Raw genomic sequence first — 17,339 nt, 5'->3', positions numbered from 1 at the left:
CTTTGGCAGCAGAATTTTCTGTACAGATTGAACTGAAAATTTATCAGTTGAATCAAGACAAAATTTTAATTTATTAAAGAAATTTATATGGCTTCCCAACTAATGATAACTCTGGATGGCTTATAGAAATAAAACAAATATGAAACTCAATACACCTCTGCTCCCCAAGTTTTAATTTATTTTATAGATTTTGTAAGAAAAAATCAAGCCTCAATGAATGTCAAAGAATCATGGTGGATTAAACCAAAGTCCTAACCAGTTCATCTTTTCTTCCCTTAAGACCGATTCCTCAGAGGACATCAGCAAGATATCATGCTCACCTTCTGGTAATTTGGAAAAATGTTCCATTCCTCTATTAATTCGGGTAATCCCATTTTCAAATTTATCACCATTGCAACTGATAATCAATTCTACTTTCTGAATATGTTCTGTGTAATTTTGGGAAAAGAGTTCCTTTTCATCTATACTATCTTGAATTTTTAAAATTAGATGCTTTTAGAAATAATTTAAAATATAAAAGGGACATATTGTCAAAAAAACCCTGGGCTTACTTAAAAAGTCATTCTGAATTTTTAGGCCATATTTATGAACATTATTCTACTTGTCATTTACTTACCTTTTCTTTTAGTTTTTTGTTTCTTCTTTAAATTCCTCTTCAAGTTTCTGAAACATCTGTTGTTCCTCAAGAACTAAATTCTTCTGTGTATTAACCTCATCTTCTTGTAATTTTACATAAGCTAACAATTTCTCCATCTCCAATTGAGTATCCTCAGCCTAAAATATAAAAAAAGAAAAAAAGAAAACAAAACTCATTACATCATGAAATAAAACCCAGTCGGCACATCAATTTCTATAATGCAATTCAAGAAAACATCAAGAGTTTCAATAACGGTGAACTTTAGAATAACTGTGAACTTTCAAATAAAAATTATTGATGAGGGCACTGAGAACTTTAAACAGCAGATGTTGAAAGCATCGTGCTCAATCCTGTCAAAACCAGGTAGCTGTGTACTTTTGAGCACCCAGCCACTTGGTTTTACCAACTTTAGCCTTGGATGAGGTTACACTCCTCTTGTCACGACTGGTGTTTAATCTGTGGGTTATCTGGTACTTGTTGCTCCTACTTGAAGAGCAGGTAGCAACTATGCATAATTTCATCTGGTGTTACCCATTGCATTCATTCCTGGATCAGGAAACCCGTCAAAGATGGTTTCTCAAGTCCTAGTAACCTACAGGTGGAATTACTGCAATGCAATCTAGGTCGGGCTGCCTTTGAAGACCAATTAGAAGCTCCAGGTGCAATTCAAGGTGTTGTTTATAACCTATGAAGCTGTATCTGGATATCTCTCATGGCTTCTGCCTATCCTTTCTGAGATCCAATGTAACTCCTTCCCTGATGATATTCCAAGAATCTTTAAAGGCCTTACAGCAAAGGATTTCAGAAGGCTTGTTGTTGGTGGAATATTTTTTATTTTGCGGGAGGGATATATGGGATATAGTTTTCCAAATGCTTCAGATGTTTTCTTTTTAAAAAACTATAAACTGAACAAAATTATTCTGGAACCAGGTGGTCTTTAAATCTAATAAATAATAATAATGCTTTTAAAGTGTCACACATTTTCCTTCCTTTTGTTTCAATTCCTCATCAATTTTTGAAATCTGAGAATCTGGGGCTAAGGTTTTCCCTTTCAGCTCTTCTACCATTTTCTTGTATTCGCTGAGAGAATTATTAGCCTCCCTCAGTTGTTCCTGAAGTCCCAGATTCTTTAAAAAAAAATCAAGCCACATGAAATCAAGCCACATTTAAATTAAATCTTAACCCAATAAAAAAGTACCTCCCAAAGGTGGAAATTACATCTTTTTACCCATAACTTCTGGTTGAATATCTTGCAACCTACAAAAATGACTCACCCTTTCTTCCACGAGCCTTTGGCGAAGCTGAAATGACTCGGTAAAGTCTTTAGAAGTCTAAAAAAAATAAAAATTCAGTAGGCAACAACATTCTTCTACTTCGCAAAATATCAAATGTAATGGATTAACAAGGGATTGTTGCCTCAGACCATTCTGCTTCATCACCAAATTATGTTCCCAGCTTCAAGAAAAGTTCTCTTTTTTTACACATAATAATGTGCAAATAGCATTTATTTTATTGGATTTATATTAATATAGATCTAGTTAGGAATAAAGATAATAAGCAAAGAGAACCTGTTGCCTTTCTTCCTTTACAGGCAGATTAAGACACTGCTGGCATGAAACAGAGGCATCGGGGAAGAGTTTTCAACAAACTGTATTTTCCCTTAATGTGCAATTCTACACACCACTGAAGCATGTTTGCCCACTGCTTGGGAAAAATTGGTTCATCAATATATCTAACCCTCTTGGCAAATTCCGCTTGGTTTTTTTTTCCCCATCAGCCCGTAATACTTACAAAGTTTCTTTCAGATCCTGGGATCCATTCTTCCTCAGGCATTATAATACTGGCTGTCATGCATTGATCATCATATTCTGAGAATTCCGAGGAGACAGCTAAGAATTAAAAACACCCCCAACCCAAAGTATATAAAATTAAATGGAAATGGAAATTCTATGGAGTCAAATGAAAATGAAATTAAAAAAAAAACAAAAAACAGGGGGGCGTGCATAAGCGCACCAACGTGCCTACAGTCCCTGTCCTATTGTTTCTTTTATATATTTTTTTATTTTTCTTATATGTATCCATGTATTCATAACTATGTTTTTACTTATACCTATTATCTTGTAAGCAATTGACAAATAATAACATTAAATAAATAAATTTTCTTAGGAAAAGAACTTACATTCTTCCATCTCTGTGACACAAGATGGAGAAGTTTTAAAGCGTTTAGGTCTACTAGGAAAATCTTCTAAGAAAGGCATTCCCCCATCTTGGCTTACAGCCCCAGGGGCCCAGGTCACACGCCTCTTCTTTTTAGCCTTAAATTAAGAATAAAATAAAAATAAGCATACACGTAAACAATATGTTGGCCAAGCTTTCCCACATTTCAAACATGGTGGGAATTTCTTGGCCAGCAGGCAGGTTGAGGAATTTTGAGATGTGAAATCTTAATACACCTGTACCTATCTGAGAAAGGACTTGATATAATAGGTACATTATACCTGTTATAAATACAATGAGTTCAAATTTGTTCTCTGTAGAGTCAGGAACTCTAGCAGAAACTGTTATAGTGGGAAAAATATTGGCAATGTTGATTTCGAAAAGTCTTTGGCAGGGAAGGTGTAGAGCATGTAAATGTAAACAGCACCTGACATTATGACCCACTGGTCTTAATTTAGAGCAGCCTGACAAGCAATGCTTAAGTTTTGTGATATATGCTATTAGTATAAGCTTGAGAAACATAGATAAGAGTTCTGACAAATAAGCATTGTCAACGGAAGACTGTTTATATGAAGATAGCAGAAGACGAGCTTGATTTAAGAGTTTTTACTATTTTCTCAAACAGTTGCAGAACCATCAAAAATACAATTTCATACAAATGCAACTACTCAGGCTATCACTAAGACGAGAAAGAAGGCTTCCTATTTTTTTTTCTATTTCGGTGTCTAAATCAGGGGTGCCAAACTCAAGGTCCGCGGGGTGCTTAGATCTGGTTGCCCTGGAAACAGTGAAGAACCAGCCCATGGTGCCTCTGCCAGCGAAAATGGAGCTGGGGGGGGGGCGTATGCTCCATTTTCACTGGCAGAAGACTGTAGGAGGCAGCGCACAGCTCCCCCGAGCTCCATTTGGCTGGCAAAGGGCTAGCAAAACAAACTAAAAGCAAAAACGCTCCCCACCCCCAAAGGTCAAAAACAACCCTGATGTGGCCCTCAATGAAATCGAGTTTGACACGCCTGGTGTAAATCAACAGTGCCTTAAAATATATCTCATGTTTTATGTATCATTTTTTTATTTACCCTGGACTTACAATGGTGGGATTTTTAAAATTTAAAAAATCTAGAACTTAAGACATGCTATTTGTTTTGAGATTTATCATATTTCTTATATCATCACAAGAATAAAAGCCATTACTACTAAAATCTAAACAAAACCTGGCTTCTTTATCAACCCTTGCGATGCCTAACAACTTACTCCAGACATACTCACTACATTCCAGTGTCTGAATAAAAAACTAAATCTTAATGGACTTCTGAAAGGCTAAGAAAATGAGTGTGTGTGTGTGTGTGTTTCTTTATGTTTACATAAACTTTCCCCATCCTCCCACGCATAACAATTCCAAAACAAACAATATTTTCTAATTTTATGTCATATTTAATCTTCATACTTACCTTTAGCTCCCGCTCTTGCAAAAAAGAGGATGCGGTCACCAACATTTCTGTCAGCTCTCTTATCCTGTCTTGCTGCTCCTTCTGAACAGAATTCTTCTCTTCCAAGAGTTGTGCTAACTGATCTTTGGTAGGAGAATGTGACAAAACCTAAAACAGAAGATACCAAGGCTGCTTATCAAATGGAAATTTTGGTTCTGCAAGGAAATAAATAGGAAGAATTTGAACATTTACATTTGCATTACAGGGTTTAACTTAAGGCTGCAATCATATGGTCTGTGAAAAGGTAGTCCAGGAAACATTATCTATGGTAGCATGTCCAAGGAAGAAGAGAATATTTTTGACTTCTTCAGCTGGAGATCATAGAAATCACTTTCTAAGTCAAGCAAAGGTTCAGTGGATCAACACTTTCCTGCTTCCCAGTGTCCCCAACAAAGAGGAAAATTTACTAGTGACTTTAAAAAATAAAATTATTAAAGTCACCAGAGGAGAAATAAAAAGAGCTAACTACAGATTACTAACATATAATAAGAAGCTTCTCCCTTTCCCTTGTGATTGTCAGGAGTCCATAAGTTGTGGAGTTCTATTAAGTAATTGTCCCAGCTTCTTCACTGGTTCTTAAAATTTCTGTTCAGACTCTACTCCTGCTCCTATCGCTAGATGCATTTCCCCCCAGTTTTTCTATTTGTCCTAATACTTTTGCCATATTCAACTGAAACGTAGGTAGCATCTAAACATACATAACGAGTCATTTATTCTCTTGGAAGAAAATGAAGTTCAGAGTCTGAAAGTTTGTGACATGCATCATTCAAGAAACTGGACAATTAATGAGTTTTTAGAACAGGGACACTTTCAAGGGGCATGCTAACTGATGGATTTGGCCTGCTGGCCTGGAAAACGACCGATCCAATCCATTTAGATTAGGCAACTTACTTCTTCCAGTTGGCGTTTCAAATCTTCTATTTCATTACAGTATCGCTTTAGAAAAGCATCATCATTAAGAACGTCATTGACTTTCGGGGTATTCTTCATTTTTTTGGCCGTACTGGCAAACTAGAAGAGACAAAATATGTAGAGAAGGCCAGTAATATAATAAAAATCAGTATAATTTTTAAAAATTTTCATTACATTCATAAACTGAAAACATGCTATTCTTACTGGATATTTCTGCTCTAATGTATATTTCTTTCTTTATGAAGTGTTTCCCCCCACCCCCCCATTAGCATTTTGTGTAAACAAAATTGAGAAGTATGTAAAACCATGGGGGGGCTACTTCTGCCCCTTGATGAGCTACTATGCAAGATTCCAAGACAGAATCAGTCAGCCAATTAGACTAATAGTACATTAGGCCAATTCATAGACTGGCACCTGGAAGGCCACAAATTCCTACCACTCTTAATTTTAGGTCTATGTATGAACAAATCCTGTACACAGAACAATGATACTCTTTAGCTATAAGTAGCAATACAATTCTAGAAGCTTTCGAAAATGACGTGTAGTGAGGCCAATGTTGGAAGATAAACAAAACTACAACAAATCAACAAAATAAAAGTAGAATATACTCACACTTTTCCACATAGCACAATAGTTGGAGAGAATATATATATATTCTCTCTATGATATATATATATATTCACTTAATAGTTGAGAATATATACTTATATATATATATACATAATATATATACATATACAAAAATACAAATATATATATATAATATATATATATATATATATATATAATATATATATATATATATATATATATATATATATATATATATATATATATATATATATATGTATGTTGTGACTGGAAGGATCGATCCTGCTGGGAGTTTTGACTCTGATGACTCTGAAAATGGAAGGTTGGAACCTGCTGTGAATATGGAGTCTGAATTAGCTGAATTATCAGAGGACACAGATGTGAGCCAGGAGGATGAGAGATTGTCGCAGAGACAATCCTCCCCAGAACCTTCGACTTCGCTCATGCCAGCAAATGATCCACAAAATGAGACAGAAGCTTCTAGCGAGGAAACTGACAGATCATGGCTTGACGCTAGAACCAGGAGAACTAGGAAACGTCAATCTGATGGGTGGCGTCAAGCCAGACATTGATTAGAGATTGACACGCCCATCCAGGTGATTTAAGGAGGTGTGCTGACTCTCAAACTTTGCTTGGAAGCAAAGTGTTAGATGAGTCGAAAGCATACCTGTGGAGCGGCCTCTGTGATTGATGAACAATTCTGAATTACCAGACAGATTCCGGGAAGTCTGCCAAGGACTGGAAAAATAGTTCTGTTAACCCTTTTTAGTCTGGTTTTGTTCTTGTTTGAATATTTTGAACTCTGGAACTCTGTATGCTCACTTGAGAATATAGGTGAGACATAACATACATACATACATACATACATACATACATACATACATACATACATATAATATCACATGAAGAGTAACTATGGTATATAGTTTTGAAGTGATAACTGCCATTTGCACCTTTCTGCTTGTGCTTATCCATACCCAAAATGTTCTTTTGACAAGAACGTTTAAAAATTACCTGGAGCGTGTCAAGAGTTTCTCCCAAAGATGCTGGTGTAATTGTACAAATGATCAGAGTCTTGGCATTTCCACCCAAGGAGTTGTGCAGAATTCTTGTGAGTTTACTATCCCGGTAGTTGATAAAGCCTCTGGTGCAAAGGGATAAGAGAAAGAAGAATAAAATATTATGGATGTGGCTGAGGGAAAATGGCTTCAATAGCCAACTCATTATCTTTAGATGAACTGAGAACACTAATCAGTTGAAAAATGAAACTATCTAGATGAAAAAATGTGAAAAGACGCATGTCAAAATATGAAGTTGGGAAAGGGGAGATTCAGACCTCATCAACCTTTTGCTGCTCTAATTGAAACAGGAATATTTTTTTTCTTACCCAGACTGATCATCACAAAGTTTCTTGATGACTTGGCCCAAGATGAATTGGCTCCTGTTAATATTACCACCTTCTTTCAGATGAATCCCTAAGCACATACATAAAAAGCACCATTTCAGTTGTTGCTGGATGGATTTAAGGCATCATAAATCAGTGCTCATTTTAAGGCCATAGGAAAAGTTATACTGAATCAAATATACAGCCCAGCGTTAAAAAAAAAAGACAAGTAACCAGATGGATCCTTTTTAAAGCCTAGGTATGGGTGAATGTGATTCTCCATTCAGATTCTTCAACAACTGGAATTGGGAAATATGGATCTCAACAATAAAGATGAGACAGCCACCACAACTGGAAATCCTTGACAGACCCTACACCCCATGAATTTGTCTAGTTTCCTTTTAAACTTGTCTATTCTGATAGGAGGACATTAATAGTTTAGGATATCTAACCGTTAATAATTACAGAAGTGAGAACACACTCTAACACAGATTAAAGATAGCTGTGCTGTGATTTTATTCTTACATTTCTAGGAAACAATGGCTATTTAACTTGATGCAGATATAACATCAAAGTTCCTAGTGATCAGTATGAGCACTTTATTAAGAGCCGTTCATTTAGGAATGGACAATTATGTGTTATCCCTCTATTCCCACATGACTACATTTACAAGTAATCCTTGACTTACGACAATTTCTGATACAAGTGAGGAATTTGCTTAAGTGAATTTTTCCGTTTTACAACCTTGCTTGTCACAGTTGTTATGTGAATCGCTGCAGTTAAGTTAGTAACATGGTTCTCAAGTGAATCTGGCTTCCCCATTGACTTTGCTTGTCAGAAGGTCACAAAAGGGGATCACGTGACCCCAGGACACAGCAACCGTCATAAATATGAGACAGTTGCCAAGTGTCTGAATTTTGATTAGGTCAACATGGGGATGCTGCAATGGTCGTAAGTAAAAAATGGTCTCAAGTCACTTTTTTCAGTGCTGTTGTAACTTTGAATGGCACTAAATGAATTGTTTTAAGTCGGGGACTACTTGTAATTCAAAGCAGGAGTTTCCCTGGAAGAATCTTTTTACTTTAGAGAGTGTGGAGAAGATAAAGGGAGAAACCCTAATTTATGAGGTGGGCCTTTGAAAACGGGAGGATGTGAATGTAGTCGACTTAAGGCAATAAGTTAGGAACAAGTTACTATAGAATTTACCGAAAATCTCATTGAGGAGTAAAGACATACCTTCAGCCCGTTTGGCTGGCTCTTTCACTTCCTGCCAGATCTACAAAATTCTGAAAAATTGAGACAGAATGTGTTACACACGTGCTCCCAAGTTCAGCTTATGGTCACTTACTCACAGCCCTGGAAAATATCACCTTTTAGCGAACACTGAGGAACAAACGGTTCTTTAGAATAAACAAAGACCCACTGAATTTGAAATATTAGCGGACTTTACCGGCTACAACATATATATTTGCTGTTCACCCTTCATCCACACTTAACCACATCCTCAACTAGGCTGGCAGTCATCAGCCAGAGGGACGGAAGTCACCAAGTCTGGATCCAAAGACAAAAAAGAGTGGGTGGACTTCAAGGACCCTTTATCCTCCAAAGTCCTTGCTTTGTTCTGGTAGCTGTTGGTGGGACTTGGGGAGGGGTTTCCCATGTGAGGCCCAATTTCTTTTGTCTGATTCAAGTAACATTTTTTCCCTTTGTTTCCTTAACAACTTGGTTCCCTGAGGGAGCTTTTTCCAGCTTTTGTCCACACCCTGTTTCTAAGCCACCATCTTTGTGGCAGCTTTGTGCAGCAGCTTCAGCCTTGTCTTACATGAAATTCCTGTCACTTTTTTAAAAAATATAAACAATTTGATAGGATGAATTTTAGAAATTTATTAGCCTACCCTGTCTGAGTATAAATCAAAACATAACTGTTACTTAATGTTTATAAAGTTACATCAGCGTACTATCATATCCCACTTATTATAACCCCTGTTCCATCATACAAATAACTCACCAAATGAGAAACCATTACAGCTCCTTCGTAGCTTGAGCCAGAAGTATGCTTTTCTTTACTTTCAATGATCTTTTTAAAAAAAAGTAATATCATGAACCAGATTTAACAACACCTTTATACATTAGAGAACAGAGCTAGACAAAAATCAAAATGAAACCACACATCACATTAATTTTACTGCAATGTGTGTACAGGGTTAATTTCCCCTACCTTGAGGGATAGTATCCAACTTTGCCTAGCCTGAAACAAAAACTGTGTTGTCCCAGAGTTCAGTCCTCCCCAACACAACTGGATGAAGCTATTTGTATAGGTAAAGGTAAAGGTTTCCCTTGCACAAACATGCTAGTATATGCTTCCCCATCAGGGATTATTTTATTTATCAGTTTATTTATCTATTGTTAGAATATAAAGCCCAATTCAAAGTGTGAAGAAGGTGGCTAAGGGGATATATGATAGAAATACTATCAGCAGGAATGTGGATTGATTCTCTAGAGTGGTAGGACAAGAACCAATGGATGAAAGCTTTACACAGAGAGAACCAAACTCAAAATAACTTCCTGATCTTGAGAGCTATCAGTCAAGTCTGCTTCCTAGAATTAAGGGTGTTCTGTCAATATAGTTTTCAAGAAAAATTGAGCAGCCATTTGTCTGGAAACAGGATTTATGGTTTGGCCAAATAAAAATAAAGAACATGCTCCTCAAAATCACCAAGGGAGTATTATATTTATCATTATAAATTCCAAAACTTTGAGGTCAGGATTTTCTTCATCAGACCTGTGGCCTTATTCGTCCTACAGGAGTCACTAAGAACTGAAGTGCCTCAGTCTACGTATATGGTTTTCAGCCCAGGTTTATTTACTTGGAAGATATGTGCCATTCAATATTTTGTATAATGTGCTTAACTGCATAGCAGATGCTGCTGAATGCTGTGGCATGAACTAAATGAAGGCAGGAACACAAAAATTAGCAATCACTTACCATTCTAAAAATCGTATGAGAACGGCTGCTTCTTTCATTCATTTTTGTCTCACCGTAATGCCTGTTTTCTGTTTAGAAGAAACATTAGATACAGATTGTTCTTAAAACTGGATTTTCTCTTCTGACTTATTCTCGTTTCCCATAAAATAGACCTCAGCAGATGGTGCCTACAAATGCACCTGACTCCCTTTCCCCACATCCCATATTCACTGAACTCCTACACAACCTCCAACTTCCCTTCCAACTCTTGTTATTTTGTTAGAAATAAAAGAACCAACTCCACCAACTTTGCACTTCTTTTCTGGAAACTCTTACAGCAGCCCTTTATTTTCCCCCAAACAACAGAAGATCATCACACTCCTACTACAACGGTAGCAACATAGCAAGTTCTTCTTCTTTTATTTTCAAGGAAAGGGCTAAAATGTACTATACCACCAATGGCTAATTCAGCATAGTGGTTTCATTCCATGCACATGTTTGCATGTGTGCCTGAGGAACGGAGAAAGTAAGTTATATAGGAGCCCTAATGGTGCAGTTGTTAGAATGCAGTATTGCAGGCAAACTCTGACCACACTCTGGAATTCGATCCTGACAGGCTCAAGGTTCACTCAGCCTTCCATCTTTCCGAGGTTGGTAAAATGAGGACCCAGATTGTTGGAGGCAATATGCTGACGTTGTAAACCACTCAGAGAGGGCTCTAAAGCACTATGGGGTGATATATAAATCTAAGTGCTATAAGTGTATACGTGAGCATACATGAGCATGTTGCCCAGGTGGACAAGAAACACAGGTTATGTATGGGAGAGTATCTATCTGCAGGGAGGAGACACTAAAGAAAAGTGTATTGAAGACAGTATGTATTCATTTACAGGTACAGAGGCCTGACTTTTAACAGATCTAGAAATCTGAGATTTGCTTATAATGCTCATTTAAACTTTAGGCAGTAAATCTTACTTTCTCCTTTCTTCAGCCAGCTCATAACCTGTTCTGGAGAAACCACTACTTCTTCATTCAGATCTTCAACATAGATTGTTCTCTAGAAGAGAATGAAACACTCGATTATTATACCAATCAATATTCTTTATCAGTTGTGAATATTGTGCCTTGTACTTGCATACATAACTGGGCTCAATGGTTGACTCTGATTTAACCATGAATAAAACCTTCAGAAAAACCTAGCCAGTCTGGGAACAACCCAGAGTAATTGAGACTAGCGAGGCAGTGCCTGCAATAGTCTTGCTGGAGAGCAGCACTAGGGGTGTCCAGCCTCATGTACTTACATTGATGTCTTCACGAACTACCAAGGACTTCTTTTTCCTAATGTTACTGCATAGCAAGTCTTGTATAGTTTCATTATGAATTTCCATGTATGATACACGGAGCAGGAATTCCCTGTCTGGAATCTAAAAATTATGAGATATTACATTCGCCAATACTTCTGAAGACAACTTGTTCCACAGATTAATGCCATTAATCACTAAGCTTTCCTATTTGCATTCCTAGCCATGCTTTATTCTTTGTTAGGCTACACCTCTAATTACATCAAGTCATCTAGATGTCAGTGATGATGACAGTTTAACACTAGAGGACTCATGGCTAAAGAAAGGCAAATGTATACATTTATAACACAACCTTCTTCATAAGAATTTTGTGGTCAAAAAGGTTTTTAACTCAACTTGTGACAGTCCCAAGAATGTGCTCCCCCAGATAGTGAATTTAAAACATTATTCTTTCTATGCGGCTAAAAAACTTCGTGAAAGAGGCTTTTAGCTGTTATTTTGAATTGTAAAAGCATACAGGTAGTCACTGACTTATGACTTTTCAAAATTACAGCAACTTAAAAAAAAAAAGACTTATGGCCATCCTCCCACTTACAACTATTGCAGCATCCCCGTGGTCAGTGTTTGGCAATTGGCAGTTTATAATGGAGGTCACATGATCACTGAGACTTTCCCAGCCAACTTCCGACAAGCAAAATCAATGTGGGAAGCTATATTTGTTTACCAACTGCAGAAAAAAAATCACAAAATCATAGGAGGCTCACTTAACTGCCTTGCTTAGAAGTTTCAGTCCCAATTATGGTTGTGTAAGTGAAAAACAACCTGTATTGTGGGCACTCATGCAAAATTATTTTCCAGGTATGGCTAGTTACAACTGAAAGCAAACTCCAAATTTCTTTATCTAGCCTTCCAATATGTTAATTATATATGAGCTTTGATGGCGCAGTGGTTAGAGTGCAGAACTGCAGGCTACTTCTACTGACTGCCAGCTGCCAGCAGTTCAAATCTCAAAAGGCTCAAGGTTGACTCGGCCTTTCATCCTTCCGAGGTGGGCAAAATGAGGACCCAGATTGTTGGGGGCAACATGCTGACTCTGTAAACAGCTTAGAGAGGGCTGTAAAGCATCGTGAAGTGATATATAAGTCTGTTATTGCTACTATGACCCCAACTTTTTGTGAGCAGAAGAGCACACTTCCCAATAAGTGTTCTGATTTGCTTTTGGCTCTGGCAGCCTCCTTGATATAACCCCAGCCTCTTTTCTCTTCCACAGTAATCTTCTGTGCACACTGTAGATTGGGTCAGTTGACCAGAACTTTACACAGAAGCCTCCCTGATTACGCCTTTAAAAGATACATAAGTTGTGTTAAATTAAAAGAACATTTACTGCTTCTACAACGGGCTCTGGAAAGTTGCTTTCAACCCAGCATATTTTTACATGGAGCTGGAAAACCAGAGGGAGTGAGACTCTCTGATAACCTTCCATTCATTTTCTTGTAGCCTCTGGGATGGCAATCATGACATACAGCCTGAAAAATGCTGACACGAGAGGCTAGGAACTCAGATGCACTTTCAATATCAGTCATATCCATTTCGGCAAAAGCATTGGTTAGCTGAAATAGAAACATTCAGTAGAATCACTTACTCCACAGATTGTACTAAAAACATCGTCAATTGCCATTGGTAGGATACCTGGCTCATCTTTGGTACCCAATGTTGTGTACGTTTTGCCAGAAGCTATCTGACCGTAAGCAAAAATAGTGCCTAAAAAGAAGTAGAATGACTACTTTAAATTAATAGCCACATGCACAAATATACACAAAAGGTTATTATTCAAAGTACCATTATATCCTTGAACTGCCGACTTGATAATAGAAGCAGTCACACCTTGGTAGACTTCCTTTGTACTGTTGTTAGAGTGGAACACACGATCTTCAAAAGAAAGCAAAAAGTTTAATTTGTAGACACCGTGCCCAGTCCCTGAAAAATCACCAGGCTAATATAGGTATTCCTCAATTTACAACCATTCATTTAGTGACTATTTGAAGTTACAATGACACTGAAAAACTCAACTTATGACCATTTTTCACACTTACAACATTTACAGCATCTCCACAGGATCAAAAATTTGGACACCTGATAACTGACTCATATTTATGACAGTTGCAGTGTCCTGGGATCATGTGATCACTTTTTGTGATCTTCTAACGAGCAAAGTCAATGGGGAAGCCACATTCACTTAACCATGTTACTAACTTAACAACTGTAGTGATTTACTGTGGCAAGGAACATCGTAAAATGGAGCAAAACTCACTTGTCTTCCTTAAAAACAAACCTTGGGCTCAATTGTGGTAAATCAATGACTGCCAGTATTTTGTAAGCTGAAGCAACTTTGCCAATAATGAACAACAATTGGGAATGAGCTGTACGATAAGTATTAGCATTTGTATAGTTATTTGGCTTATGCTGAATCACAAGTATTATCCTTCATATAGTATCCTATTTAATGGTTATACATAAAGTTTTTTATTCTGAGTATAACCTGGAAATGCACAATATTCATTTTTCTGTGGAAAAATGAAGATGTAAGAAAATTCACCAAAGACAGAAGAACAAAAATTAAGATACGAAAATTTCCAGAAAAGGAACTGCTGAAAAATAAGAGAGCAGAAAATCCGAAAAAGAGATAAAAACTTAAACAGGAAAATCTCATTTGTAATTTTAAAAATTTACTGAAAACAGAACTATGGAACAACAATCATAGCAAGTTATGATGTTAATTGGCAAAACTCAAGAGACAACTAGGTTGCCCAGCAAAGAGAAAAATGACAAATATATCACCAAAATGATGGCCTCTGTAAAAATCTACCATATTCCAAGACAGGCTCTTCGGTGCTTAAGCATCAATAGAGAAAATTACTCATCTTTTTGATAAATTAGCTTTTTGTCTCGCCTTTCTTTTGTCATCAGTAGGCAAACCTACTGATCCTATCTATCTACTAATCTTTTCTCAACAACACTGTGAGATGGATTGGGCTATGAAAAAGTGACAAGGCCAATGACACCCAAACAATTTTTGTGCCCTAGTCAAATCTAGAATTCATAGTCTCCTGGTTTTTAGAGCTAATAAATTCAAAAAACAGTTACTTCTTGGAGGTAAAAATGAAAGGTAATATTGAATGTAACATGAACAATTAGTTACAGAAGATGTAGCAATGCATGCACTGCAATTGAACAAGTCAAAGAATTATTATTCATTCATACATTTACAAGAGTCACTGTTCTGGGCATAGAAAGAACAGTGATATCTTCCCATCATATATGCTATCTTTAGCCACCAGAAAAACAGACTGGATTACAGATTACCAAAACAAAGAATGATATTCAATGCTTCTCCTAAAAAAAACACCAGTATGCATCTGCTATACACATATAAAATGAACAAAGATCAAGAAGGTTAGTTACTACATTTAGTATGGCATTTTAATTAATCAAGACATTCCATTCGTAAATTCTCCTATTACTTTACATATACTCATGCTGAAAACCACACAAATACACATATCAGGAGTTATCAAGAGCTTACCAAAGACAAACGAGTTGGTTCCATCTATTTGTGATACAGTGCAGTCTTCACTTTTCCATGAAACCTGTCCTTTTTCATCAACAAGATCTTCATTTTCTCTGAAAGAATGAATCGGGTTTTCAGGTCATTAGATTATTTCAGGAATAAAGAGAAACCTTTTCCTTAAAAATTAATATGCCCCTTGATGAGTGTTAACAGTTTGTGGATCTCATCCACACACAAGGTTTGTAGTTTCTGAAATCAAAAAATGCATACCACACTCTCAGCTGGTATGTAAACTAACATGAGAAAGAGTAGAGTTTTACCCAATTATAAATGGGAATAAGATTATTGTTATTTATTATTCTTAGAGATTAGAATGGCCCCCACTCTAATACTCTTCCGGAAAGCACTGAAGACCTGGTTCTGCCAGCGGGCCTGGGGAACCCAGAGTGGGATGGAGACCACCAAATGGCTCATGTGATCTGTTGTCGTCGGGGCAGGGGGTGGGAGTTGGGGGGTGATTTTTTCCCCCAGGTTTTGTTCTATTGTACTTTATTAATTTATTTGATTCTTTTTGTTAGTTTTTATTGTTTTTTATTTTAAATATGGTTTTACATTCTGTAAGCCGCCTCGAGTCGCCATGGGCGAATAGGCAGCAATATAAATTCGATAAATAAAATAAATAATGGAAATTAGGACTCTTCTGGTGCACTTCAGATTGATTAGGCACCATCAAGTCCATGCTGATTCTTAGTAACCAGATAGATTTTCTCCATAATGAGTGCATTTCAGACAGAGAAGCCTTTTCAGGAAAACGAGATAGAACAGACAGGTCAGACCCAAATCCTAATCATTCAGATCATAGCAGTGAAACGTTTTCAAAAGAAAAAACCAGAAAGTTCAGTTGCCTCCTGTTAGGAATATGAGTCACCTAACAGGTATTTGGGTTAGAAATATATAAACCAGGATAAACATTTTAGTACTATATCTTTAAGGGAATGCAAGACCATGCAATTGGGTGTGGTTTCTCAAACAGCCATAAGATGGAGCCAGAAACCTGGGTTGTTTAGTCTTAGTCTCAGAAGAGAGTGTGTCTGAGTTGAGTATCTCTGTTTCCTTCTGTTGGAAAGTATTGCCCTTGCTCCATTTCTTCTAATTGACTGATATTATTGGATTTAATGTAAGTCTGATACTGAACTGTTTTTGACACTGGAATTTGTTACTGGATTGAAAACTGACTGATTCAACTTGTGAATGACTTTGGACTGCTTATTTTGGACTTTGCTTAAACCTTTCTGGAAGTAAAAACCCACATTTACTCTACAGTGTATCTGTGTACTGTGTATTATTCCAACACTTCTCTCAAATACGTCTCCCTGTATGCGCTCATTCTCCTAATGGGGAATTACCTCAACACCTCCTGAAAAAGCACCTTTGGGACAACCAAGACCTGAAGGACTGAGAATCCCTACAGACATTCAGATCACAGTTTAATATTAAACATTTCACTATACTGACCCCTGGAAGGAGGATGGGGGTGTAGGATTTATTCCCTCCTTATATACATTAGATTAGATAAAGTCAGTTCCTTCCTTCTGTCTCTCCATTTAACTTATTTTCATAAGCTCCTACTATGAAAGGGAAAATTGGAAAGGAGAATCCTATTATTCCCTCTCTATTATTTATTATTATTATTATTATTATTATTATTAATTATTATATATTATTATTATTATTATTATTATTATTATTATTATTATTATTATTATTAATTATTATTATTATTATTATTATTATTATTATTATTATTATTAATTATTCCTCCCTCTACATTAGATAAAGTCAGTTCCTTCCTTCTCCGTCTCTCCCTTTAACTTACTTTCATAAGCTCCGTACTACAAATGCTACATTGAACTGGAGGAAAAGCGGAGCTACAAAACTGGCGACCCCGAAAGAGCAAATCAGAAAAAAAAAGGCAACCCCTATCTAACCATAATAATACTAATAATAAAACTAAAACCACCTCGCAATGAGCGGCCGCACTCTCACGCAAACGGTAACGCCCCCTTCTTCCCTCCCGCCGCCTGGCTTCTAAAGGTCTTTTCTTTTCCCAACGGAGCCTCCGTGTTTAAATTTTCTCCCAGGGCGCTTCCGATTGGTCGGTTGGCGAGGCAAGACCAAGTTCCTCCCAAGGCGGACTGAACCATTATTCCAGAGAGGGTGGGTGGGTCGCCAAGGGCGAAAGGAAGAAACGGGATGGAATTAATCATTATTAGAGGA

At 36.9% G+C, this 17,339-nt stretch overlaps 2 protein-coding genes across 2 annotated transcripts; both read right to left on the bottom strand.

Moving 5' to 3' along the window:
* Positions 1–623: 623 nt before the first annotated feature.
* On the bottom strand, positions 624–2,972 carry LOC113431456 (uncharacterized). The gene is made up of 4 exons (XM_087969115.1): positions 2,817–2,972; positions 2,429–2,526; positions 1,912–1,968; positions 624–774 (listed from the first exon to the last, which is right to left on the bottom strand). Exons 1-4 carry the CDS (start codon positions 2,893–2,895, stop codon positions 625–627), a joined length of 384 nt encoding a protein of 127 aa, XP_087825241.1. The 5' UTR covers positions 2,896–2,972; the 3' UTR covers position 624.
* A 5,494-nt stretch (positions 2,973–8,466) lies between these two features.
* LOC113428495 (uncharacterized) lies at positions 8,467–17,149 on the bottom strand. Its single transcript, XM_087969114.1, has 9 exons — positions 17,083–17,149; positions 15,078–15,175; positions 13,334–13,423; positions 13,137–13,255; positions 11,495–11,617; positions 11,169–11,250; positions 10,215–10,282; positions 9,237–9,305; positions 8,467–8,514 (listed from the first exon to the last, which is right to left on the bottom strand). The coding sequence occupies exons 4-9, from the start codon at positions 13,170–13,172 to the stop codon at positions 8,467–8,469; spliced, it is 426 nt and encodes a 141-aa protein (XP_087825240.1). The 5' UTR covers positions 13,173–13,255; positions 13,334–13,423; positions 15,078–15,175; positions 17,083–17,149.
* Positions 17,150–17,339: the final 190 nt, after the last annotated feature.

This window comes from Notechis scutatus, chromosome 6 (assembly GCF_049901735.1).
Source record: "Notechis scutatus isolate UNSWTSFEM ecotype Mainland chromosome 6, rNotScu1.2, whole genome shotgun sequence".
NCBI lineage: Eukaryota > Metazoa > Chordata > Lepidosauria > Squamata > Elapidae > Notechis > Notechis scutatus.
This window is presented reverse-complemented; position numbering and strand designations above follow the sequence as displayed.

Bases quoted from the DNA above. Each gene is read 5' to 3' on its own strand.
- LOC113431456 (XM_087969115.1), bottom strand. From the start codon at position 2,895: ATGCCTTTCTTAGAAGATTTTCCTAGTAGACCTAAACGCTTTAAAACT. The intron at 1,969-2,428 runs GTAAGTATTACG...TATTTTTTTTAG, and splicing joins CAGGATCTGAAAGAAACTTT to ACTTCTAAAGACTTTACCGA. The intron at 775-1,911 runs GTGAGTCATTTT...TTTATATTTTAG, and splicing joins AAAGGCTCGTGGAAGAAAGG to GCTGAGGATACTCAATTGGA.
- LOC113428495 (XM_087969114.1), bottom strand. From the start codon at position 13,172: ATGGCAATTGACGATGTTTTTAGTACAATCTGTGGA. The intron at 11,251-11,494 runs GTAAGTACATGA...ATTCTCTTCTAG, and splicing joins TAGTTCGTGAAGACATCAAT to AGAACAATCTATGTTGAAGA. The intron at 9,306-10,214 runs GTAAGTGATTGC...TTTTTTAAAAAG, and splicing joins CTCATACGATTTTTAGAATG to ATCATTGAAAGTAAAGAAAA.